This window comes from Asparagus officinalis, chromosome 8, assembly GCF_001876935.1.
Source record: "Asparagus officinalis chromosome 8, Aspof.V1, whole genome shotgun sequence".
In the NCBI taxonomy this organism is placed as follows: Eukaryota; Viridiplantae; Streptophyta; class Magnoliopsida; order Asparagales; family Asparagaceae; genus Asparagus; species Asparagus officinalis.
The window spans coordinates 104,602,346-104,630,267 of NC_033801.1; the positions used below are offsets into that span (position 1 = coordinate 104,602,346).

Genomic DNA, 27,922 nt, shown 5'->3' on the forward strand with positions numbered 1-27,922 from the left:
ATAATTCCCGCATATATAGAAGAAAGCGCTGAAGTTGTAACTTTGAAAACAGAAGCCAAAAGGTTTAAACCAAGCTCGACTTTTTCACCAAAAAGCAAGAACTCTTTTTTATCAAACTTGAGGAGAACAAATAACCTGCAGTATTCTGGAATCAACAACTACAACTCCTTAGCTCAACTCACATAGCAAATGCAAGAAATTTGCATTTGACAAAAACTTGGCATTGAAGCCTTATGCAAGCTCACAACAATAAAGCATCAAATCTTAAATCAGATAAAGATCAAACTCCCACAATTTTTTGATAACAAATACAATAATGACAGAAGAAAAGCCTTCTTCCTCCTGCATCACTTGGTTCCATTTGCTGTGCTCTCACCATCTACAGCCAGAGGAACTGATCCAGCCTGCAGTAAGAGATCGAAAACATAAATACAAACAAGATATATGCTAATTTTTCAATGCATCACATACTCAAAGAAACTTACCAAATTGCGATATTTGAGAGCATACAACATCTCAATATATCGGCGAGTCTCTCTCCTATCAAGTTTGGAAACATACTTCCAAAAGCCATAAACACCAGCCAATGTCATCAGTCTCTCAGAGTACAACTTCCATGTATACCTGCACAATTCAAATTCATATCACAAAACAAGCAACATAATTTATCCCATAGATTGATATAGTTAATGGAAAATTTTATACTTCTCTTCGATACGCTTCAATCCTCCTTTAGAGATTTCCTCCCAATGGGCTGGATCTTCTTTGCATTTCTCAAAGAAACTAACAAGGAGATCAGCAGCTTTATCGCCTTGGTAGGGGTCAATGTGGAAGCCTGAAACACCGTGAACAATGATCTCTGCAGGGCCTCCATGAGAAGTGGCGAATGTGGGCAGACCACAGGTCATGGACTCAACCACTGTTAGTCCAAATGCTTCGTAGAAAGCAGGCTAAGAAATAAGAAAGCATGTATATTAGACTCAATTCTACGAGTATAGAATTATGACCCTCAATACTCACTCACAACTTCTGATTTTTGGTGCTGTGGATCTTTAAAATAGTACCAGAGAAATACATATTCAAATCCCACCAAACACTCATTTAAAACGGACTATTAAGAGATATTTGTGTGAGAAATAGTCCAAGATTTGGTAAATGGAAAGAACATTCAACATGCAAAGGTCTGTTTAAGTATAAAATTATAAAATTAGACCCTCGTACAGCTTTAGACTTTTTGTTGTTTTGGAGATTGTATAAGCAAGCTCTTTAGAGAACTGGAAACAGTAGAGAATGGATAGGATTTTTGTTTATAAGTCTCGTGTAATATTGATCCCCTCCTAAAACACATTCTATTCATTTGAACTGATTATTATGAGAACATGTGTTTCTACTGTTTGATTGATTCTTACTAATATGTTAGTTGGGTATTGAAATTTCGATATCAGACAGGCAGTAGTATCACAACTGAATCAAGTAATGAGTACCTGCACGAAGGCGCCTTTGGTATCACAGATATATCGATACAGCTCCCCGTTTCTAACCCGATTCATCTGAGCCGAGATCCAACGTATCTGACCATTCAATTTGTACTCCTCTATGAGACTGTACATCTTCTTCAACTCTGCTTGCTCTTCTTTGTCCTTTGATTCTTTCCCGTGATCTCCAGCAACCACGACAAGGTTAACAAGCTCCCTAAGCCGTTGGTTCCTACCGTAGAGCTCAACCAACCCCGTTATGTTTTTGACACGGTCCAACCTTGCCATTGAAAAGATGATGGGCTTGTTCCTATCCTTCAGCACAAACCTACAAGAACCAATAAGATCAAATATTTGTCTGCGATAATAGGCCAGTAAATACACCAATTAGAAAAGTGATAAGATTATGGTTAATGGGGAAATTGGTTGGAAGCAACTAAGAAACATATAATAATATTTAACCTAACAGATGAGATAGTGCTTAATAATATAACTGAATGGAAGAACATGACACATGTAGCTAACCCCAAAAATTTGGGATAAAAGTCTTTGTTTTGTTTTTAAATTTTCTATTTTTTTTCATTTGTTTGGTTTACTCGATAACAAACACCAAAACATAGCCGGGAAATATTGTGCTTTTCATTCTTATAATTTCCCATCGTTACAGTTCGCATTCTTATTAGAGTTTCTTTCGTAGGAGTTTCTATAGACAACCAATGATATATAGATGTATTCAATATATTCTCCTCATCAATAATCAATGAATAAGAAGATAACTCCTTTTACAACTTACTTGTGATCACTATTCTCAACTGAGCTGAAAAGGAGCTCCTCAATTTCAGCATGAAGAGATGTGAGTCTCTTGCTCTCCTCATAGTAAGGGAAGTAGATGGACATATCAGCTCCAGGAGAAACAATGTTGAACTTTGGATCAAAGACATCGATCCCATGAACAACTCGATATAATCCAGGAAGAGTGAAGCCAGTATGAGACTCATATTGACCAACAGTATCCTTACTGATACGAGTAGAAAAATGGAATCAAGACTGAGAAAATTTATTGAAAATAGATATAGAATACATAGTATTGAGTCAAATATTACCTTCCGGCAATCTCTTGAAAGGTGCTAGTGATGATGAAGTCTGTGTGATTCATTGCAATCAGATCAGCCGTAAACTGGCAAGAGAAATGGTACTGATTTTCGAACTTTTTCCAGTAAATATCAGAGTTTGGATACTTGGTTTTCTCCAAAGCATGAGCTATAGTACACTATATGAGCAAAAAAGACATAATGTTATATAATATTATTCATGGTAATAATACTGATTCAGAGTATCAGGGCATTTTGAACCTGAGTAACTCCTAGTTTATGTGCCAATAGAGATGCAACCAGATTTCCATCACTATAGTTTCCAATGATCAAATCTGGAATAGCCTGCAACTCTCGAGCCAACTCATTTGCAACATCCTATTTGATAAACATTAGTATAAGATAAGATCTTTGCAAAAAACTTCAAATTTATTGATTAGATAATAGAATTACCTCAGTATATGTCTCCAGATAAGGCCAGACCTCAAATCGTGAAATCCACTTACGAAGAATTCCCTTCTCTGATCTAAAAGGAACTCGAAGAATATGTGTATGCTCAGTTCCTAGAACCTTCTCGAGATGCTGGCCACAAGTGGTCCCCACAGCGTCGGGTAGCAATCGAGTCACCTACAATTGGAGAACAATATAATTTCTAAATAAAAAGAGACATGCAGAACAATAAAGCCGACAATTGTTCTTTCAACACTCACAATTAGAATTTTAGGAGTGATATTGAGGCCCTGTTGCTTTATTCTAAGAAGCATTTCGTTTTCCAAGGCACGGACTTGGTCCAAAATGTAGACAACCTATGAACATAAGTAGAACATCAGATAAATAGCCAAATAATGGTCTCAATTATAAATGTTTAAAACATTTAATTTAGGATTAATTACATTCCGGTACCTTGTGGTATGGTGCAATTACACGGGTGACCCAGCAATCTGCATATTTACACAGCTAATCTTGAGATTACAGATTGTACTTACACGAGTGAACTTGGAGTGGAGTGGAGACAAGCAACTCCCAAGTTTATCCATGTAATTACAATCAGTAATATCAAGGTTACCCGTATAGATATGCAGACTCTTGGCACCTATGTAATTTCACCATACCTGAGGGTACGGAATGTAACTAATCATCTAATTTATTATACCTGTCCACCAGTATCAGGGTATCCCAAAACATTAGCTTGAGCAAAATATCCATGAGGAGAGAGGATAACAACATTAAAGACCATTGGTATTGTGCTAAGAAAATTCTCTAAGGTACAAGGATCAGGGGCTTCGAGGAGATCGAGAAGCAGATGAATTGTATCATGTGTACGCTGAGCAGTGTCACCCCAACCTTTCTCTAAGCCAAGTTCTTGAAATCTAAGTAAAAGTTCATTATATGGGCATTAGTAGTGATGTTAGCAGATTTTAGAAAGGTACTGGAATTTTTTGCATTAAATGGGAGATACCTGTAATTGAAATCAGAATATGGCGTGTCTTGTGGAATGCTTAATAGATACTTCTCTGCTTTCCTAAGTGCATCCTGGAGAGCACCAAGGCTTTGTACTCTATCGTTTAGCATCATCGTCTGCATTTATCATTAAGAATTAAGATAATCTGACATATTCAGAAATAAGTCAAGTATAATCGATATTCAAAATAGTGTGACATGGATATTTGGATTGATTGTTTGTAGTTGCTTTCATTTCCAATTTTTTGTATCACAAGTAGAGTATATCTATCAATTTTTGTTTTCCTTCACAGCAACTACTAAAATTCTATTTAGCAAACTAAATGCAGTTTTTCAAGGTAGTATTAGTACATAACAGCACAAACATGGTAAGAACAATAACCATTGATACAAATTATTAATATCAAGCAAATGAGATTAATCTGGGAAAAGTAACGATGGCAAGGACACTAGACTTACTGTTCCGTTATAGTGGTGTTGCCTAAGAAAGTTAAGCAATGGATACATGCTTTCTTTATCATGGAACAATTTTGCAGAGAGGTGACGGTTAAGGAACTGCACTCCATTACCGATGGACTTTGACAACGAGGGACGAGGAAATGAAGCATTGAAGGGTTCAAAGTCCAATTCCAACACAAAGTTATTATTTTCAGTGCTACAAAAGAAACAAAATTGACATTAGTAAAATTTCAAATCATCCATATGATCATTTAGAGAAGTTTATGATCCCATACTTCTCTTCAACAAGTTGTTCTTTAAACTGTAAGTATTCAGGTACTGTAAGTTCCTCTACTTTTAGTTCATTTATGTTCAACCGAACATATTCCCAGACTCCAGGCCTCGGTCTAATGGCAAGAGCAACCCATGGAGGAATTACTATCCCTTCCTGCATCAAATTTTGTTATCATCATCAAAAAATTCTAATCAACAATTAAATTATTTTAATTTGGAATATTGTATTAAATGTGCTGTTTTTAAAACCTGTGCTGCTTTGATAACATCTTCAAACGCCTCATCTTTCAGCTTTTTCCTCTCGTCTTCAGATATCAGGGTTTCGTATTCGGCTAACAATTGATGGGGTTGAAGCATCCCCTTCCCTTGGTTCACAAGCCTATCACAACCAAAATTTCACATATAACATGTCAGCATCTTGAGAATGCATGAATGCAGTCTTTTCATTTATTAGAACTTTGACCTTGTGAGAATTTTTCTTGAATAATACTTTCTACATATAACCTAACAATATTTGTGTATGTATGAGCTGCTAACATGAATCCATATAATTTGTTTTTCCAGCACTTGACAGCTTGACCCCATATATTGCCAATAGCATTCTCTATCTTTATTAATAGGTCAGCATGAGTGTTTTTATCTCAAAGAATATATGTAGCTACCCACTAAGACTTGGACTAAATATACCATATAGTATCAGACCTCATTCAATGTAGTTATATTGTATTAAAAAAATGAAACTATGACAGCCAGTAAATTGCTTTTTTAGGCATCAATCTCCATGGCAATAATAGAACCCATAGCTTAGTTCTATATATTTCAATATATCATAACCACAGTGATCCTAGAAATAGAATTTTTTACACAATAAACAACTATCACCAAGCACAAATTTTGCATCAAATTTAAATTTAGGGGGAGGGGGGAATTAAAGCCGTGGGTAAGTGGAATCAAGACCTGGAGAAGAGGGCAACCAACACATTGGTGTGAGCTGAGAGGCCATCACTAACGCGCTCCCTCACGCTGTGGAGGCGATTCAAAGCAAGATCGGCCATGGCTTCTTTTCAAACTTTTGAGCCTTTTTAAGGCACCTAAGTGAAATCAACAAGAACATATACAAATTATGAACATCACATATCAAAACAGCCTCTTTTATACAAATTATGAACATCACATATCAAAACAGCCTCTTTTATACAAATTATGAACATCACATATCAAAACAGCCTCTTTTATACAAATTATGAACATCACATATCAAAACAGCCTCTTTTATACAAATTATGAACATCACATATCAAAACTTTTGAGCCTTTTTAAGGCACCTAAGTGAAATCAACAAGAACATATACAAATTATGAACATCACATATCAAAACAGCCTCTTTTATACAAATTATGAACATCACATATCAAAACAGCCTCTTTTATACAAATTATGAACATCACATATCAAAACAGTCTCTCTTACAAAATACTGACTTATAGAAAGCTAGATCAAACCATATATAATAACCACAGGGAAGTTTTTAGAGAAGTGAGTTCTTGAATTGACCGACTAAATCACAAACCAAACTATTACCACAGAGATCCTAATTTTTCAGCATGAGGCAACTTTGATGAATGAACAAAGTAATATACAACATAAACACATCACATATAAGAAGAATAACCTTTATAGACTAGCCAGCAGCCACTTCTAAAAAGTTAGACCAAACTATATCTAATGCTATATCTACAGAGACTAAAATACTTTAAATTAACAAATTAAATCACAAACCAAACTAATGTTTTGGAGAAACAAGTTTTACCTATGATATATCTAAGTTCTCAGTAAAATTTTTGACTGTGACGAATTCACTACACCTGACCATAAATTTAAGCAAAAGCAAGGATGAGATCAGCAAAAGAACCAGAAACTAACAAGAGGGAAATATTTGAAGGACTGATCAGTTTTCTAACAGGGAAACAAACACTGCAGACGGGATGGAAACTAGAGGCGAGGTAATGTAAATAAAACCCTTTTGGCGTATTCAAGGGAGAAAAAGCCAAACAGGAGTCCTGGTTGGTACCCAAAAGGAAAACTTCTAATGCGAAAGCTTTCACGTTTTAATTATCAACACTATATTCTACTCTCCTAAAATAAGCAAAAGGTAATCAGTAAATGCTGAAATTACTCCCAAAAATCTGTGATTATGAAGAATAAATGAATAAATACTTTTGGCAAAAAGGAAAAAGAAAAAAACTGAAGGAAACTGCGTCACTAACTCAGCTTGATTAAACGAAACTACTCACTCTATATGAACTTAAGGATCGAAAGAAAAAAAATATTCAGCACAAAAAAACCCACATGCTAATTTTGTCAACAGACAGTCACTAATCATGATCAAATCAAAAGGAATCATGTTTTTTTGATAAAATGTTAACACTGCTCTACCAATTTTCTCCACTAATGAAGGCAACCAATTACCTGATTTTCCTCAAGAATCACCAAAACACAGAAACCGAAACTGATCAAAGATCAAAGAAAGAAAGAAAGGAGAAGAGATCAAGGAAACAGAGTAAACGAAACAATGCAGGAAATAGAAGAAGAAAAGAAGCAATGGATGAATGTAATGAGAAATGAAGGAAGAAGAGGCCCCTTTAAATAGCCCTTTGAGAGGGAGACCCTCCTCTGTTTCACTGAAACCACCTACTGCCATGGCTCCTGGTTTTTTTTTACTGCCCATCTCTTTCGTTATTTTATTTCTGAATATTAATCCATCTCGGTGGGGGTTTTTGAAGGAGATTAAGAAGTTTTGTTTTTTTTTTTTCCTTTTAAAGCTTCCCCTGTTTTCATGCTCTGTTTTCGATTTTAGGGGACTAGAGCACATGAGGGGTTGAAAGTCCCAAATTTTAAGATGGTTTGATGTGGTTAGAGACTTCAGAGTTTGGGTTCTGACCCAAGGTTTAGTGGCTTCAGGAGAGTTGACTTATACAGTTCTATGGCTACCACACTTAATAAAGATTTTAGTTATTGGTATCAATCTTGATCTAAATTCATAATCTTACATCATGTTTGTCAAACATCTATAATCTGATCAGTTAATTCTTACCTGATTAAGAGATAAATGGTGGTTGACAAAAAATGGGCATGAATGACGAATGAGCCTAGTTTTTTTTTAACTTAATTTCCTCATTCAACAGAGTTAGGTTGATTTGTACCCCTCTCCCTGACTGATCCAGACTTGATTAAGGGAAATTTGCTAAACATGATCTTTGTTATACTCTAGGGAGAAGGGTGGATCAATGCTAATCTGATTAAGATCCAACTTTAACTAAGAAACCATGCATATTTGATCCTCACTCAAATTTAGGAAAACAAAATTTAAGCCTTTAACTAGGTTAGCTCCACTAACTAGGTTAGTAGGTAGTTGCCAAACACCACCTTAGTTTGGTAACTTAGCTAATTGAACCTAATTCAGATTTTTTTTTGGGGTCTGATTTTAATCAATAATCAGCCCTAAACCAATCTTAATAGATGATGGTCTAAAATAAACCAGATTATTTTTTGTCCAACAAATACCGCAAGAAGGGAAAAAATTAATCTAACCTGAATTTGAATCAAATAAAAATAGTCAAAATTTTATTTTGTACTAAGTTTAATTGAAAATAGTCAAGCCTTTTTTTTTTGTAACAATTTTAATTAAAAATAGTTAAACTAAGTAGTTTTATGAAAATCAAATTATACTTACTGAGACGAAGTATAACTAAAGCAACATTAATTTGGTTTTGATCTAATAATATTTATTCTTATAGGTCATCATGATACCAAAGGTTCAAGACTTTGAATGTTCATTCCATCGCCGCAGCGGCTGCCTCCTCTGAACTTTGTGGTCGTTGGCTTCCTCATGAGCTACCAAGTGTATTCTATGATGCTATTTGTATCACTCACACTCTTAGGTGTATGTTGAGAATAAATGAAAAAAAAAATTAAAGGCTACAACCACTTTCCCCGGGAGAAACAACTATAGAGTTCCAAATAAAATAGCATAAAAGGAGAGAAAATTTACCTCCCTATTTTTATAATTTTGTATAGGTTAACAAGATACCTCAGATTAAATTCATACCAAAGAAAGTGGCTTATTACTTATCACAAATCATTGATTCGCCAACTACCAAATCTAATTCTAATTACTGAAAAAAATAAAAAAAATATCTTAAATATCTTTGCCTTTCCCTAAAATTTGGGTCCAAAATTAATCGGTCTCAATACTACCTAATAAAGACTTAAACCACCTTACTTACCTCCACAAGTCAAGTTCATCAACCAAACTTTTAGGTGTGACAAAGAAAGCAAAACTTGCATCAATTTTCCGACTTAATTTTGTGGGGTCCATTTGATGAACTTGGCCCATTTTATCCCAATTTCAGATCCGCGAAATCGTAATTGGTGAGCTGTCCAAATAAATTGGATAGACTGCAAGTACCCGTTACGATGCTCCTGCGGACTAGTATAGCGCACGGGACAATGGGATTATACGGATTTGGACCCGCTTGGCGAGAGTTTCGGACCCGGGTTTGGACAAAATCGGGTTAGTCGTACGATGAGTCATTGGAATCCGACAGCGGGTACGCTGCTCTGCACGTGAAAGTGGACTTCTTTTATCTGTGCCGGCCGTTGGTAACGGATAAGACTGAAATCTATTGGCGGATTTCGTTCTTGGGACCCACTTGATCTTTTCAAAACTCGAGTTTCTTAGACCTCAAGCCGCGGGCTGACCAGGTCTAGCCCACTATGGGTCAAGATCGGGTTCGATTCGTAGTAGGCCGAGCCTAATTTGGCTTATGATATATCTGGGCACGGGTCAGGTCAGGTCAAGTCGTAGACCCCCGGTCAGAGAAGTAGGCCCGGTCCACGTTAGCTCGGCTCACACCCGGCTCATCCCGATTCATGATATATTTTTTGATTAGGCTAGCTGTTCTTTTTGACCTTTACATCTGCAGGTAATTACCGATAAAGCCAAAATGTCATAAGTCTTTGGCTCGTGGACCTTTTGGTTAATTAAGAAATAAATCAGTGATTTTTAAGTTCGCTACTGTCTACTTAGAAGGATTAAAAAGTTTAATACACGTTTAAAAATAGTTTAATGCAAGTTTAAATTACTAAAAAATAAATTAGAAATAATTTTATAATTATAAATACAAGTTTAATATAATAAAAAAGGTAAAAAAAAGAAAAAAAAAGTTGAACGAAAAACCCATGGGTCGTGGGTTGGGTCAAACACGGCCTGCACCTAGGCGGGTCGTGGGCTGAGCTAGGTTCAGTTCCACACCCGGGATCAGAGAAATAGGTTTGACCCACGCTGACTAGGCCGAGCCCGGGTCAGGGCCGGCCTGGCCCTTACACCCAATGGCCGGGTCACAGGCTTGAATAGNATAGGCTCGGCCTATGCCCACCCCTATTGGTGTTCTTCGAGTCTGTTTGATAGAACCTATGTTGCATGGAAACGGATACGGATACAAGTTTGATACGAGTACGGGTATGAGACACGACAAAACTATAAAATATAGGGTATAGGGGACACGGGTACATATTATATATATATTGAATTATTAATGTACATAAGATTATTTTTCTGCTTTATGTGTCATTAGAATTAAAATTACAGTCATATTTTTAAGTTTCTTTTATCATATTGATTATCATAAATTAGAAAGTACTCATTTTTTATTAGACATCCAAACGACACTTTAACTATATAGTTTTGAACTTGGATATGGACTAAAACGAACCCTACCATATCTAACTAGTTTCAATAAACATATGTAAAGTGTAAGCTATATGACCAAGAGGTGTTCACAAGTGTTTAAAATTAACACATATATCGTATAATTGAGTACATGTTGTAATAAATGCATACATATATTCAAGAAATGTCCATAAAGTTTGGGTACGGGAAAGTTTTGGATACGTGTCCAGTATGGGTACGGGTTCATTATATAAGTACCCGGGTAATATAGGAAAGAACCCACCCTAATGCGGTTAAGTCCTTACCTATATTAGAATTCGGTTCCGCTATTTAGTTGGCTCGCGCGTTAAAGCGCGAGCCAAAGAGCTTTTTCCATTAGAATTAATCTAGGTAGGAGGTGGTCCAATCCTAATATTGTTAAAAGGAGGATTTAAACTAAAGAAAATAGATAATAATTGGCCAAATTATGTGCCAAACATCATTTCTACTCCTTATCCATGTTAGAAGCCACTAACTTTATTAAGGAGAAGTTCCCAAACACACAATGAATTTCACTATGATGTTGAGAATAGAATAGTCCAATTGCACATGGGGCATACTGATATATTATCTCATGTTCCCATTTCAATTTTTCATTGTTGTTCCTTCCGCTACTCATTTTTATCAAAGATCCTAATCATTGTATCAAAATTCTAAAATTAAGATAAAGATTGAAGGTTATAATTTTATTCTAACACTGTCTCTGCGGATTGAAGGTCTTTGTTAGGGAAAAAAAAATCTAAACTCACAGAACATTATCAAAATTTTAAAAACTCTCTTTAAATTCATGATCATGAAGATTTTTACAGTAACTTTATTGACATTTTGAACTTAAAGTTTTCACGATTCGATTTAATATTCTTATTAAGTCAAATCTCAAAAAGAACATAGCACATACGCATAAGCACTACGTTTTCATTGGATTTTGTGATAATGATTCACGAACCAACTTCATTTCTCTAAAATGTCTCTTCAGTTATATCAACAAAACTTTAAATCAGGCATTCTATTTTATACTCTAACATATTTTGGTAGATCCAGCAACACGTCCCTATGGATTGAAATTCCTTTTTCACGAATTGAAACACGTAATCAAATAGGCCTATCTTTTTTCTATAATAAATATCCATTTTAAACTTGTGATATGTGTTAAAACATTGTTCGGGGTATAACATTGTTCGTGTAATATCTCTTGTTTAATAAATAACAAACTCTCATTTGCTACTAATATGTTTCTGATATGATATATTTCAAGTATAAACATGTACAAACTAGTTACGGTTCAAAACGATGTAAAAAATTAACACGAACGTTGATTTCAACCTTTGAATCATCGATGGTCACGAGGCACCGTCGATGGTCGAGTCAAGTCCTTGATATATAGAAAACAATCAAAGAAATAAAAAGTAGAGTTCTAACCATCGATGGTCTATAGACAACCATTGATGATCACAAGGACCATCAATGGACTACAGTAAATAATCGCCAAAATTTAGAAATCAGAATTTGCACAATTAATAGGCTACAATCAACCATCGATGATCTTGAATGGATCATCAATGATGGTGAACAACCATCAATGGTTGGAACGAGTTTTGGCAGGTTTTTAGATTTAATCTCAACCATTCATTGATCCCGTTGATCTCCTATTTACACTCTGATTTGGGTATCCCTTTCCTATCCTATCAAGACCTATTTAAGAGGAGATAGAGATTTAAACAACAAAGAGAATAAAGAAAAATGAGAGATCTATTCTAGGGTTTTGAAAGAGAGTGTCTGATTTGAGATTTTAACCTCTGAATCCTTATTCAACTTTTTCTCGTCATACTCATTATCAAAAGATTATTTTAGAAATACATTCAGCGTTAATATCGCTTCTTCACGGATCTTCATCGTCATTGATATAAAGGGCAGTTTGTTAAAAAGGGCTATAAGATTTTGTTTAGTTGCATTTTGTGACGCCCCTGGGTTCACACAAGGCTGCAGTCCAAGGTGAAACCAAGATTGTCAAACCTGTCATGCACCACACCGTGCAATAACATGTTTCACCATCACAATTAACATCTATCTAGTAGAATCAACAACAGGTGTAGGTACAAAAGCAAGTGCCAGATAACACAAGAAATATTAATGAAATGAAATCACATAAATATCTCATCATCCAACATACAGCAATACATAGTCAATGTCTAAATAGATAACTGGAATACTCAATAAGTCTCAAACACAAATGTCTGACAAGAGGAAATAAGGCACACAGCCTTTACAACTTCTAGAACAAGACTCTCAAATGTCTACACAAAAGAAAATCTAAAGTGGAGCCCCAAATAAAACATATAACTAACTAGACAGCTGAAGCTAAAATGTATCGCTATCAACCTGCGACTCTCCAGGCTCCTGGCTCGTTACCTGAAAGGGGGAGGGACAACGAGCGTCAAAGCGTTAGCGAGTAACATCACAACCAACCCCAAGGGAAAATGGCTCGTTGTATATGAAAATACAGTTAATACATAATAGATCTAAAATCATTGATCTTGCTAAAGAGGGTTTTAGTATTTAGAAATTTACAACACGAGAATATGTACGTCGAGCGAAATAATCCAAACAAGGAAACGCTCATGTATATACCTTATATCTCAAATTTATAAACCTCTAATCACCAAACCCGAGGTTCTAATACAGGAACAATAATAAAAGAAATACAACAAATCTCAGAACACAAGTGCAGTGCCATATCATAGCCTACATGAATATCATGTTAAAATTTGCATAAGTGTCATGTCAAAATCTACATAACCATCATGTCGTGAACTTCTGTGAGAAGGTCATATGCAGGGTTAAGAACTATGTCCGGAATAGGAACTATATATGGTAGTTTCCAACTCATAGAATAAGTGGCAAATGTCCAACACGAGGACTGAAATGGATTATAGTCCAACACGAGGACTTCTATGGATTATAGTCCAACACGAGGACTGTGAAATAGTGAAAATATCAATGTGATATATATAGTGAGGTCTACTTATATCAATCCACACTCAAATCAATGTATAAGTCCCCAATTTATACCCTCAGGTCATCTATCATGCATGGATACATAGTGAGACTAAATACCCAGGTCAGATGATCCAGGAAAACCCTCGAATACGAGTAAAATACTCAAAATACACAAAACAGAAAATATACAGCAGACAGTGCGGCAGGCGACCGCACCGGTCGATCGCACACTGATACGCACCTGGCGGTCGACCGCTGCGACCTCGCGGTCGACCGACAGAGCGTTGCGGTCGACCGATGAGGCTCTGCGGTCGACCGCAGCCCTAAAACGAGCCCAGCGGTCGACCGAACCGGTCGACCGCCAAGCGGACAGAAACCCAATCTGGGTTTTCTGTCAGCTGCTAAACCTGAAATAAAACTTGATATTTTACGATAACATGAGTTTTAATGATTCAAAAATCATACTGAAGATAAACACTAATTCCCAAGCTTGAAATCTAAATTTCCAATATTCTAAATCCATGAGAAACAAACCAAAAACTCTTTAATAACTGTAAAAATGATTTAGCTCTTGTTTAGGCAAATTTCAGATCTAGATCTTCATTAACAGAACATTGGTGAGCTTTTGAAAACTAAAATCTCTGATTTTTGTTAACCATATTATAGATAATTCATTTTTATACAAAAAATACCATTTTGGCTCATCAAAACTCATAAAAATCCAAGAGAAAACCATAAAAAACAGGGGTGAGGGATTGGGCGAGATGATACTCGCCTCTGGTGAGCAACAGATCGTTGAAACTGAAGGAGAACGCTTTTCTTCGCTGGATCCCACCAAGAGCTGTTGCAAATCCTCAAGAACTTCTCCCAAATCACCAACAAAGAGGATTAGGGTTTTAGGGAAGAGAGGGGGGCTAGGGTTTTGATTTCAGAACTCAAAAGGGGCTCTCTCGGATATATTAGCATATATACCAACTCACAAACCCGACCCGAAACCCGTTTGAACCCGAACCTTGAGAAACTCTGCATAGCTATTCGGTCGACTGAGCGTCGACCGTGCAGCGGCTAAAATACCTGCTGCTAGGGACCATTTTACATTGTTGGCCTTAAAACTCGATTTCTCTCACTTATATATACACTTGTTGGCCGTTCCCAAACACTGATAAACACATATATCTTATATATATATATATATATATATAATATCTATATATATATAATAATAGTATATATATATATATATATGATACTATATATATATATAGCATTATTTATCACAAAAGAAGCATTTATTACTATTTATTCACACAATTGTCATTATAAAAATTTTGGGTGTTTACACATTTAATTCTTTTTGGTATTGTTTTTGTGTTTTTCAAGTTGGATGAGTTTGATGGCTCGTACTCAAACAGTGTAATTGAGGTGTTGTCGCTGCTCAACCCAGGTGATTTTGAGAGTGGCTAGCTACGCGGAATTGATCCTTGATGAATAGAGACTAGAAGCAGTGTGATACGGTTCCTTCTGGTCATTGTGAGGAGTTACGTGTTGTGCGCAGAAGACAATTGTTGTGCTTCGAGAAACCAAACCAAATGCCAAGAGAGAAGACCAAACAAACCAAAATAACGACACAAACAAAAACACACCAATTTTACGTGGTTCGACAAGTTGCCTACATTCACGGGGCAAGAAAGGGATAGTGTTTTCACTAATAGAGAAGAAGAGTACAACTGAGATTACAAATCACTGAAACTCACCAATTAATCTCACCAACAAAGCTCTTAATCTCTCAAACAAAACCATAACCAATAGCTCCAGAAAATACATTTTTTCTGTGCTCCAAATATCCCCTATTTTGCTCACCAAAACCCTAAAACGTGTGTTGATATTTATACCAAACTCAAAACCAAATCAGAACAGGAAACCAAATTCTAGGCCTGACATGACTGGCGGTCGACCATCTAAAGCTCGCGGTCGACTGTGACTAATGATAGAACCCAGAAAACAATTACAGGGTTCGGGAGTCGACTGTGATAGTCGTACGCACCTAACTCCAGACTCTTGGGGTTTGATTATAGGGTTTGGCGGTCAACCACGGCAGTCGACCGCACCAAGCCCAAAATTAGCTCTACGATCTGTGCACGTATTCAGTCGACCGATCTTGCACCGTAGTCGACCGAACAACTCCAAAAACAACTCCCTGTGTCTAAAATTCCCATTCTTCACCAATTTCTTTGCCAAATCTACAATTCTCCATCTTGGCGAAGTTTTTCCAAAACTGAGCCGACACCAATATAAACCAAACGTCTCACTTGTTGCGTCCAGTATGACATGGAACAAATCCATGATAACAGACTCAATCCATAACAAGTCGAGAACCCAAATAAGAATACAAATAAACTCTAAATGTCGGTATCAACTCACCAAACTGACTGCATCATAAAATGGCTACCTACGTATCCTCTTACCTAAGGAATCAAGCATTCAAGTAGTTTCTCAAATGGCCTCCAAAGGCTCTTAATCAACTAGAAGAGTTCTCAACCCTTTTCCAACATCACCAACAAATCTGCAACTGATAGCTCTTTCAATGACCCTAAAGTGAAATAATCCAAACACCTCCATTTGAGGTGAACCAACAGCCATATCAAAATCCAAACTATGTCAACCAGCTGCACTCGAATCAACCAACTCATCATCTGCATCCACATCAATATGATCCCCAAACTGTGTCACCTCAGTTGGAATCCCAAACGATGCAGTATGATCTGAAGTATGTGGAGTAATCTCCACCCAACGTGGAGTAGCATCACCCTCCACCCGTTGCGATATCCTAACGATCTGATCAATACTTTTTGTTAGACCCTAGAGGGGGGGGGGTGATTAGAGTCTTATGCTAATCTAATCCGATTATATGCCAATTAAAATTAATTAACAAGTTATCCTAGCAAGTATGAAATGTAACAATATATATGAGCTAGGATAAGCAATATACAATATGATATATCCTAGAAAAGAGGTATATAGTGAAATATATGAAAGGATATATAAACTAGCACAAGGGTGAATTAAACATAAACTAGATAGTGGGAAAAACAACAATGAGCAATTGACAAAGACAATATGAATAATAAGCACGAATATAAAAGTACGCCAATGCAATCACAAACAAACGATATAATCACGGAGTTCGGTCTAACCACTTAACCTACGTCTCTGCTCCTCACCTCGAGGAGATCTTCACTATCACAACTGGATTTTCTACGCTCACCCGAATAACGTTTACACCACACAATAGGATTTTCTAGTTTACCAAAAACTCTACAATCAACACTCTTGCAATCCCACTCTACACCTTCTCAAGTGTTGAACTAGACGGGTCTCCCTCAAGTGCTCGGTTACAACCTCTCCTTAGGTTCGTCAACCGACGCCACTCCTCTTGGGACGATCCCCGACTCTCTCCACACACTTCTCTCGGTGTACAAGTGTATTACAAAGTGAATCTCACAATAAGGCTCAATACAATAAATGTTTGTTCTCTACTATGGATGAGAACACAATGAAAGCTCACACTTAATTGTCACAACTCTCACCAACCCAAAAATATTATGAATGCAAATACAATAAGCTCAATTGGGTGTGTGTAACAATGAGATAAAATCAAATCTAACTCAAATAACAAACTAGCAATAATAAGAATATAAAAATCAATAATAAAATTGCTAGAGAAAAGAGTTAGAAAACTTCTCAATAGATCAAGAGGTAGAAGGAGAATAGTTGGATGCCCAAACACCAATAGATGATCTCCTCAAGCTCTTGTGAAATTGATTTCTCAAACTCAAACTTCCAAATGCTTAAAAGCTTCTTAAACACACTTAAACTAAACTAAAACCCTTGTTAAAACTCTTTTAAACTTGGTTAAAAACTCTCTTAGATGATAGAAAATAGTTATGTCAAAGGGGTATATATAGGCTTGAAAAAACCAACCCCAAAAACCCCAAAAAACCATTAAAAAACAAAAATCAGCAACTAACCGTTACTGTGTAATGGTCGGATGCTACAGTAACTTTGGTCGACCGGTGCGGTTGACCGTGAGCCATATGCAAAGCTGAGTAACGTCCAGAGAGTTTGGCGGTCGACCGCGGGTACTGTAACACTACGTATCAATTTTGTAAAATTAATTAAAAATAGTAAAACAAATTTTGTAGTATGGTTATAGACATGTATAATAACATGTTAGAGAAATAATTTCTGAAAAATCATTTCCCAGTTGAGAGAAATAAATGTTTGAACACAGATTTACAGTTTCTGAAAAACTGCTGACATACACGATTTTGTAAAATCAATTGGGCATAGTAAATCAACTCTAAAAATAGTAAAATTTTGAGAGAAGTTTATAAACATGTATATAAATATGTCAAAGAAATAATTTCTTGAATACCACTTCTCATTTATGAAAAATCATCTGTTTTGTAAAACATGCACGAACATGTGCACGAACAAAAACATGATTTTGTAAATTCCATTAAACATAACAAATCAATTCCAAACTTGATGAAACTTTGGAAAATGTTTATAAACATGAAAACAAACATGTTAGAAAAAGAATTTCTCAAATTGAATTTTTATTTGTGAAAACTCATGTATTTTGCAAGTGTGTCCAAAGCATGAAAACTCAAAACCATGCATGTATATATATAACTATATATATACATAGAAACCAAATATGTGTGTATATATGATATTGAGCTTAAGGTATTTAACACACATAATATAAAACCTAAACTAAGTTACCCAAGCTAGATCTTGATCTTCAATAAGCTCTTCTTGGTAATCTCGCGGATGAAGCTTGAACTTGATCTTTAACTTTGAATTGCAAGGCTTCACTCCACTATTCATCCAACCTCCATTGGATATGATCGTTAAAGCTCTATTCCATCCATCCTCCAACTCGTTGTTTACCTAGAATAAATACGAAAACACAAACACTAGACAAACAACATTAGAAGTAAATTGTTTGTTAAACATTATCAAAACAAGAAGGCCAACACTTTTCACCTACCGAGAGACAAATGTGACATACCTACTCAGAACAAAATCAAAAGCCAATACCTGATAATCAAACACGCCTCTGAATCTCAAATGTTTACTCGGATCAAATCTCACATTCTCGATGTGACCATATGCTTGGCGACCAAGCATCCGAAGCAACCCAATAGCTAAAGCAGCTCCAACAAATCCAAAATCTCTAAATGCTGTAGTCGGTAACCTATGACTAAGATGACCCAAATATGTCAAAGCCCGAACACCAAAACCAATGCTCGACATCAAACGTCGATCCTCCTCCAGTAAAGAACAACCCATCAAAACTGTCATCTCATCTCGTCGTCTTAATGTTTCCTCTCCAATGAAGTGTCTCAAACTGCCATGAGCTCAGCACAAATACAGAAAAGAATCCCTACCAAAAACAGAACAACATGTTACCTTTCTGCCAATACACTTCATCCATCTGTTGTTGACTACTAGGACTTCATACCAACGGGATTTGGTTGCAACCCACAAATGCCTAGAACAGTCCCCAACATAAGAAACCAAATACTAATTACCTCCCAATGATGCCTCCTTGGAAGGCCCCTAAATGCCTGAATGAACACCACCTAGAAGACCCCTCGCTTGGTGAATAGAAGTGTCAAACTCCACCTTGGTCTTCTTGCTCACACCAACATCTTCGCAGGACTTCAATCTGCAGGTCAAGGCACGTCTCACCAATCCATACACGGTATCAACACTCGAATATCCCAGCCTCAAATCCTTCTTTCTTAGTCATCTTTCTCAAAGCACTAACGAACCAATACAGAACAAACTAAAAGAAAATATATCCAAACTACGAGAAAGGTAGATTTTTACCTCCAACTGAAACCCTAAAAAGCGCCTCCGAAAGATCTCAACCCCACACAACGAAAACGAGATCCACAATAGTAAAAATCCTACTTTTATCACCAACTAAAGCTCTAAACGAACTTCCAAAGCGATCTACTCCTCCACCTAGCCCAAGCGTAACCAAAGCTCTGATACCACTTGTTGTGCGCGGAAGCTAATTGCTGTGCATCGAGTAACTAAACCAAACGCCGAGAAAGAAGATCAAACAAACCAAAATAACGGCACAAACATAAACACACCAATTTTATGTGGTTCGACAAGTTGCTTACGTCTACGGGGCAAGAAGGGGATGGGGTTTTCACTAATAGAGAAGAAGAGTACAAACTGAGATTATAAATCACTCAAACTCACCAATTAATCTCAGAAACAAAACTCTTAATCTTTCAAACAAAACCCTAACCAATAGCTTCAGAAAATACATCTTTTCTGTGCTCCAAATATCCTGTATTCTGCTCACCAAAACCCTAAAACATGTGTTGGTATTTATACCAAACTCAAAACCAAATCAGAATATGAAACCAAATTCTGGGCCTGACCCGACAGACGGTTGACCGCCCAAAGCTCGCGGTCGCCCGCGACTAACGACAGAACCCAGAAAACAATTACAAGGTTCGGCGGTCGACTGTGACAATCAACCGCACCCAACTCCAGACTCTCGGGTTTGATTACAGGTTTGGCGGTCGACCGTTGCGGTCGACCAGACCAAGCCCAGAATTAGCCATACGATCTGTGCACGTATTCGGTCGACCGGTCTTGCACCGCGGTCGACCGAACAACTCCAAAACCAACAACTTGTCTCCAAAATTCATGTTCTTCACCAATTTCTTCGCCAAATCTACATTAAGTTAGTCAACTGGTTTTGGGTAGATTCCAGAGTTCTGTCTGTAAAACCTACCAAATCGGGTTGTGATTTGGATACGATCGTATTGAGGAAGGCCCTTCACGAGAAGGAAGAGTGGACGTAAGATTTTTATCCGAACCACTATAAAAATCTCTTGTGTTCATGTGTTTGTTTGCTTTTTTGGAAGAGTAACGTTACAAATCAATCTTTTTTTGGAGCTTCAAGTATGAGATACTTGACCCACCGGAGTTTGCCGGGACACTTGGGGAGTTTGTTTCCTACACAGGGTGGCTCTCCCTCAGGTATAGCATGTCCCTAACCAAGTTTTCCCTGTTGACAAAAGACAGAAGTATAAAATATTTATTTTACGGCAAACAATAAGTTGAAGTTAAATTATTGATTTAATATACTTTGCCAACTATTTGGATCAATTTTTACAGCAATTGCTGCAATCAAAGCAGGCTTAGCAAACACTCTATAACCCAAACACTCTATAACCTATCTCATAGCAAGAATCAAAGACGAAGGATGTGTATTTTAATTTGGCATCTAAAGCAATTTAAAAAAAAACTCTCATATATGATTTATTACGCACTTTTGTGTGTTTGGTTGGTGTAAGCTTGAGATTCAAGCATCGAGTTGTCTGAGGTCCACAGACAGCCCTACTCATAAATAATGAACACATGGTTCCTTTTGAGATATGATAGAATGATGGGACCAAATAAAGTTCATACAATTTTAATTTTCCTAATTGATTTTTTCATTACTTTAATTGAGAGATGACCAAATTGCTGAAGCACGTGAAAAAAAAATAAAAGAAAAATAAAGCCTACTAAAATGCAACAAAGGGAATCGAAGTACTTTTGGATGATGAATTATTGAATGACCTCTCTTTTAGCTTAGGATTAACGTTAAGCAAGTGAGAGTCTACGATTTCTTCACACGAGGAGTAGCCTATTTAATCCACACATAAGTTTCAAAACTATATTCCATTGCATTAATATTTGCTTGATTAATATTGGTCACAGACTTAATTAATCATATGCAAAGAATGAAAACAGACGATAATAATGTATTGTCAGTAATATATGTTCTTAGATTTTTTTTTTCTTTTTTACCCTCATTATTTTGAAATATGTTCAGGTATGTCGGAAAAGTATTGACCTATACAATAACAAGTCATAAAATTAAGAAAAATATCAAATACTGACGAGTCTGATCATGCCAAGTGTCATGACACGTCATTATGCCCATGCACTATGTTACTTCGTGGGGACATGACTGTTAGTTTTGGGGGTGGATTCAAACCTCCGACGGCGGAGGAGCTCCGACGAGCTCCGACGAAGCTCGAAGCCCAGGCGATGTTGTCGACGACCAGACGCAGGCGACAGAACGAAGCTCGAAGCCCGAGCTCTGCGTTTCGAACCCCCTCAACTCTGCGTTCATCGACCTCGGTGTTTTTTGTTCGAGCTCTGCGTTCGTGTCGAAGCGACCTCTGCGTTCGTGCGAAGCTGGCGTCGAAGCAACTGTGCGTTCGGCTCGAAGTTGGCGCTGGCGACAGGCTGTCGCTAGTCCTCTCCTCCTCCGCCTATAGGTATTTATTCTCAAGTGAGAATTGAAAGGGTTCATACCCTTTAATTATTAACACTGTAGCTACAGTGTTTACTTGAGAAATCTCAGTTTTGAGATCTGCTCCTAAATTATAATTTCTTGTTTGATTAATAAGAAATTATCTGTGTGGCTCCCGAGGACGTAGGCAGTTGCCGAACCTCGTTAAATCTTGGTGTACTTTTTTCTATACTGCGTTTCTGTTGCATTAGGGGTTTCAACGTTAAATTCCCAACAACTGGTATCAAAGCGTAAAACGATCTAGAGGAAGTCAGATTCAAGTGGGAGCCATGGCCGCAGATGAAGGGAAAATAAGACTTGAGAAATTTGATGGAACAGATTTTGGATTCTGGAAAATGCAGATAGAGGATTATCTGTATCAGAAAAATCTGTATCAACCACTATCGGGGAAGAAGCCGGATTCTATGAAGGAAGAAGAGTGGAACCTTCTAGATAGACAAGCCCTCGGAGTTATTAGATTGACGTTGACTCGCAATGTTGCGTTCAACATAGCGAAGGAGAAGACCACGACAGGTCTTATGGCAGCACTCTCAAACATGTATGAGAAGCCATCAGCCGCGAACAAAGTTCATTTGATGCGGCGGTTATTCAATCTGAAAATGGCGGAAGGCGCGTCAGTAGCACAACACCTCAATGAACTTAATACGGTTACAACCCAATTGAGTTCAGTTGAGATTGAGTTTGATGAAGAAGTTCGGGCGTTGATATTGTTGTCTTCCCTACCAGAGAGTTGGAACGCTACAGTCACGGCAGTGAGTAGCTCATCGGGAAAGAAAAAGTTGAAGTTCGGCGACGTTCGTGATTTGGTTCTCAGTGAGGAGATCCGACGGCGAGAGACTGGTGAAGCTACAACCTCTTCAGTATTGCATACAGAATCAAGAGGTAGAAATTCAACCAGAGGAAACGGACGAGGAAAATCAAACTACAGATGTAGATCAAAGGACAGGAGGTCCAAGTCAAGGAATCCAAACAACAGCTCGAAGGCTATCGAGTGTTGGAATTGTGGAAAGATCGGGCATTACAAGAATCAGTGCAAGAGTGCACAGAAAGAGAAGGAGGCGAAGGCAGAGGTGAATGTCACTTCCGCTTCAGGAGGAGACGACGCATTGATATGCTCTTTGGAGAGCAAGGAGGAATCTTGGGTGTTAGATTCAGGAGCGTCGTTCCATGCTACCTCTCAGAAAGAATTCTTCAAGAAGTATACTCCCGGAAATCTTGGATACGTATATCTTGGTGATGAAGGCGTGGTGAAAATTAAGTTGAGCGGGTCAATATGGGAGCTGAAGGATGTCAGGCATATTCCCGACCTGAGAAAGAATTTAATATCCGTAGGCCAGTTGGCTGGCAAAGGATACACCACAACCTTCCATGGAGATGATTGGAAGATCTCAAAGGGCGCAATGACGATTGCCCGAGGCAGGAAGGCGCAATGACGATTGCCCGAGGCAAGAAGACTGGTACCCTGTATATGACAGCAGGTGCACGTTGTTTGATCTCAGTTGCAGCAGGCAATGAGACTTCAAAGCTGTGGCACCAGAGACTCGGTCATATGAGTGAAAAGGGGATGAAGATCATGCACACAAAGGGGAAACTCCCAGGACTGCAGTCAGTGGAGATGGATATGTGCGAAGAATGTATACTTGGAAAGCAGAAGAGAGTCAGCTTTCAGACAAGTGGCAGAACCCCCAGGAAGCAGAAGCTAGAGCTCGTTCACTCAGATGTTTGGGGACCAACCACCACTGCGTCGATTGGTGGGAAACACTACTTCGTGACTTTTATCGATGATCACTCTCGGAAAGTGTGGGTCTACTTTCTGAAGCATAAGTCAGAAGTATTTGAGGCTTTCAGGAGATGGAAAGCTATGGTCGAGAATGAGACCGGTCTGAGAATAAAGAAGCTCAGGACCGACAATGGCGGTGAATATGAAGACACCGGATTCAAGAAGTTCTGCTATGAGCACGGGATCAGAATGGAGAGAACCGTGCCAGGCACGCCTCAGCAAAATGGTGTAGCTGAGCGGATGAACCGAACGTTGACAGAGAGAGCCAGAAGCATTCGAGTACAATCAGGCCTACCGAAGCAGTTCTGGGCAGAAGCGGTCAACACAGCAGCTTACTTGATCAACCGAGGTCCATCGGTTCCATTGGAGCACAGAATACCAGAGGAGGTATGGTACGGAAAGGAGGTAAAACTCTCACATCTTAAAGTTTTCGGTTGTGTAGCTTACGTGCATATTAGTGATCAAGGCAGGAATAAGCTTGATCCTAAGTCAAAGAAATGCACTTTCATCGGCTATGGTGAAGATGAGTTCGGCTACCGCATTTTGGACAACGAAAACAAGAAGGTGATCCGCAGCAGAGATGTGATATTCAACGAGAAGGTGATGTACAAGGACATGCACAAGACAGATGACTCAGAGAACGAGTCAATATTTATAGATGCAGATGATGTCCCGAGTAACCTCTCGGAAGAACCCAATGCAGAGCGTCCTCAGCAAGAAGAGCCTGTTGGACAAGATGGTGCGCAGGAGCCCGACGCACCAGCTCCGATATTAAGAAGATCTTCTCGTCCTCCTGTACCCAACAGGAGATACATGAACTATCTGTTGTTGACAGATGGTGGGGAGCTTGAAAGCTTTGATGAAGCTTGTCAGTGTGGAGATGCGAGCAAGTGGGAGCTTGCAATGAAAGATGAGATGAAGTCTCTCATATCAAACCAGACGTGGGAACTAGCTGAGTTGCCCACGGGTAAGAAGGCACTCCACAACAAATGGGTGTACCGGGTGAAAGAGGAGCAGGATGGTTCCAGAAGATATAAAGCCCGGCTAGTTGTCAAAGGTTTCCAGCAGAAGGAAGGAATTGACTACACCGATATTTTCGCTCCCGTGGTGAAGCTAAATACTATCAGGACTGTGATGAGTATTGTAGCAATTGAAGATCTTCATCTCGAGCAGTTAGATGTGAAGACGACGTTTCTTCACGGAGATCTAGAAGAAGAGATATACATGCACCAGCCAGAAGGTTTCTCAGAAGAAAAAAAAAGAAGAACCTGGTGTGCAGACTCAAGAAGAGCTTGTATGGCCTGAAACAAGCCCCAAGGCAGTGGTACAGAAAGTTTGACGGCTTTATGCACAAGGAAGGTTTCCAGAAGTGCAACGCCGACCACTGTTGCTACTTCAAAAGATATCAGTCCAGCTATATCATCCTACTGCTGTATGTTGATGATATGTTGGTTGCAGGAGCAGATATGAAAGATATCAAGAGTTTGAAGCAGCAGCTGTCAAAGGAGTTTGACATGAAGGACTTGGGTCCAGCGAAGAAGATCCTTGGAATGCAAATCACGAGAGATAAGAAGAGAGGTCTCTTGCAGTTATCTCAGACGGAGTACATCAACCGTGTTTTGCAGAGATTTAACATGGGCGACGCCAAGCCTGTGAGCACAGCCTGTGAGCACACCCTTGGCCAGCCATTTTCGTTTATCGAAGGATCAGTCTCCTCAGTCAGAAGAAGAGAAAGAGAGTATGGCTCAGGTTCCTTACGCCTCAGCTATCGGAAGTTTGATGTACGCAATGGTCTGTACGAGACCAGACATTGGCCATGCAGTGGGAGTGGTCAGCCGGTTTATGTCGAATCCAGGAAAAGCTCATTGGGAAGCGGTCAAGTGGATTCTGAGATATCTACGAGGCACCACACAGAAGTGTTTGCACTTTGGTAAGGGAGAGGTAGAAGTGCAAGGGTACGTAGATGCAGACTTTGGAGGTGAAGTTGATCACCGAAGAAGCACCACCGGCTATGTATTCACCGTCGGAAGTACAGCTGTTAGTTGGATGTCACAGGTACAGAAGATCGTTACCCTATCCACTACAGAAGCTGAGTATGTTGCAGTGACTGAAGCCAGTAAAGAGATGATATGGCTTCAGGGGTTGTTGACAGAGCTGGGATTCAAACAGGAGAAGAATGTTTTGCACAGTGATAGCCAGAGTGCGATACACTTGGCGAAGAATTCAGCATTTCATTCTAGAACGAAGCATATTGCGCTTCGGTACCACTTCATCAGATCCCTGTTGGAAGATGACGTGTTGAAACTGGAAAAGATTCCAGGAAGTAAGAATCCAGCAGACATGTTAACAAAGACGGTGACAGTTCAGAAACTGGAGTTGTGCGCAACTTCAGTTGGCCTTCATGCATAGATGATGAGGGCGGAGCCACACAGGAGAGGAGCTTGATGAGATAGCCTGATTGACGGCGGTTTGATCTCCAAGTGGGAGATTGTTAGAATGGTTCAGAAACTGGAGTTGTGCGCAATTTCAGTTGGCCTTCATGCATAGATGATGAGGGCGGAGCCACACAGGAGAGGAGCTTGATGAGATAGCCCGTCGGCGTCGGTTTGGTCTCCAAGTGGGAGATTGTTAGTTTTGGGGGTGGATTCAAACCTCCGACGGCGGAGGAGCTCCGACGAGCTCCGACGAAGCTCGAAGCCCGAGCTCTGCGTTTCGAACCCCCTCAACTCTGCGTTCATCGACCTCGGTGTTTTTTGTTCGAGCTCTGCGTTCGTGTCGAAGCGACCTCTGCGTTCGTGCGAAGCTGGCGTCGAAGCAACTGTGCGTTCGGCTCGAAGTTGGCGCTGGCGACAGGCTGTCGCCAGTCCTCTCCTCCGCCGCCTATAAAAGAAAACCCCAGCCTAGGTTTTCGGTGTTGAGCTTTTCTCCCCCCCTTTCGATTTCTTCTCTGGCGGCGACCAAAACGCAGAGGCGTTCTTCCCTTTTCTCCAGCACTTGGGATTTTAGATGTTAAGGGGAGATTTATAAAGGAGAGAGAGAAATTAATTAAGGGTTTGTTATTCCCTTTGAAAGGAAAATCAAAGAGGGGTTTTTTATATTGTGGGTTATTCATTTATTCTCAAGTGAGAATTGAAAGGGTTCATACCCTTTAATTATTAACACTGTAGCTACAGTGTTTACTTGAGAAATCTCAGTTTTGAGATCTGCTCCTAAATTGTAATTTCTTGTTTGATTAATAAGAAATTATCTGTGTGGCTCCCGAGGACGTAGGCAGTTGCCGAACCTCGTTAAATCTTGGTGTACTTTTTTCTATACTGCGTTTCTGTTGCATTAGGGGTTTCAGCGTTAAATTCCCAACAATGACACTGTCAAGAACCCTTTAACTAAAAATATCAGCATCCCATGATGAGATTTAGGTAATCTTACGTCTAATTACAACTTGCAACCTGATTAAGGATAACCTTGAGACTTCAAGTTTCAGAAAACCAATAAATAGTAGTTTAATTATGTATTGAAGAAAAAGATGTCAAATCCTTGGTGGATCATGCTATTAATTAAGTTTATATTTAGACGCTGGATATGCCCATGGATAGGCCCACTGCTCTGCTCTCTGTCGGAGCCCACTGATAAAGCACACCAACCGTCCGCTCTCCCACAAATAATCTCATTTAATAGACAACCTTTAGGCATGTTTGCCAATCACCTAAAAACTGGGTCAAGTTTAATCTTAGCCCCGTTCTGTTCGAAATTATTTGGAGTTGGATCAAAGGGGTGATGGTCTAAACTGGTTTTTATGACTTCCTAGTGGTTGAGGAAGAACATAGGCCAGAACTGACCCAATTTCTACTAATAAAAAACAAGTTCAAAATTTGGTCAAGTTCAGTCCTGACCCAGTTTTAAGTTGCTAACACATCCTTAGTTTTTCATCTACGTCTATTTAGTTAGTTTAACTAGTCGTTTGCCATCAGGCTAGAAAAAACGCTCTGTTTCTCTTACGACAAGAGTCCCCTGATTAACGTTGTATTACAAACAAGATTATGTTAACTTAACACTTAATAGGATGATTTTAGTTGATACTACACTATTGTAGGATGTATAGGTATGCGATGCTTCATTAATTATGAGAGGATGATTTACTTTATTTATGTGTTGGCTATTTGTCATTTAAAACTGGATTTTTGATAGAAGTGAGGAATGTATAAATTCATATTA

General features: G+C 38.5%; 1 protein-coding gene across 3 annotated transcripts; it reads right to left on the reverse strand.

Annotated features, from left to right (window-relative positions):
* LOC109820065 (sucrose synthase 2-like) lies at positions 81-7,589 on the reverse strand. Of its 3 annotated transcripts, none has more exons than XM_020386130.1 (16): positions 7,229-7,589; positions 5,717-5,850; positions 5,009-5,138; positions 4,762-4,913; positions 4,487-4,682; positions 4,026-4,144; positions 3,720-3,936; positions 3,277-3,372; positions 3,020-3,193; positions 2,828-2,944; positions 2,579-2,745; positions 2,269-2,493; positions 1,485-1,803; positions 706-950; positions 486-624; positions 81-404 (listed from the first exon to the last, which is right to left on the reverse strand). In XM_020386130.1, exons 2-16 carry the CDS (start codon positions 5,812-5,814, stop codon positions 348-350), a joined length of 2,451 nt encoding a protein of 816 aa, XP_020241719.1. In that variant the 5' UTR covers positions 5,815-5,850; positions 7,229-7,589; the 3' UTR covers positions 81-347. The 3 variants fall into 3 exon arrangements, with proteins under 3 accessions (XP_020241719.1, XP_020241721.1, XP_020241720.1); XM_020386132.1 differs by lacking the exon at positions 7,229-7,589 and adding an exon at positions 6,683-6,703; XM_020386131.1 differs by lacking the exon at positions 7,229-7,589 and adding an exon at positions 6,570-6,593.

Excerpts from the sequence above, each read along its gene's own strand:
- LOC109820065 (XM_020386130.1), bottom strand. The coding sequence starts at position 5,814 with ATGGCCGATCTTGCTTTGAATCGCCTCCACAGCGTGAGGGAGCGCGTT. Across the intron at positions 2,746-2,827 it reads ATAAACTAGGAGTTACTCAG|TGTACTATAGCTCATGCTTT; the intron begins GTTCAAAATGCC and ends TTGCTCATATAG. Across the intron at positions 625-705 it reads TTGAAGCGTATCGAAGAGAA|GTATACATGGAAGTTGTACT; the intron begins GTATAAAATTTT and ends TGAATTGTGCAG.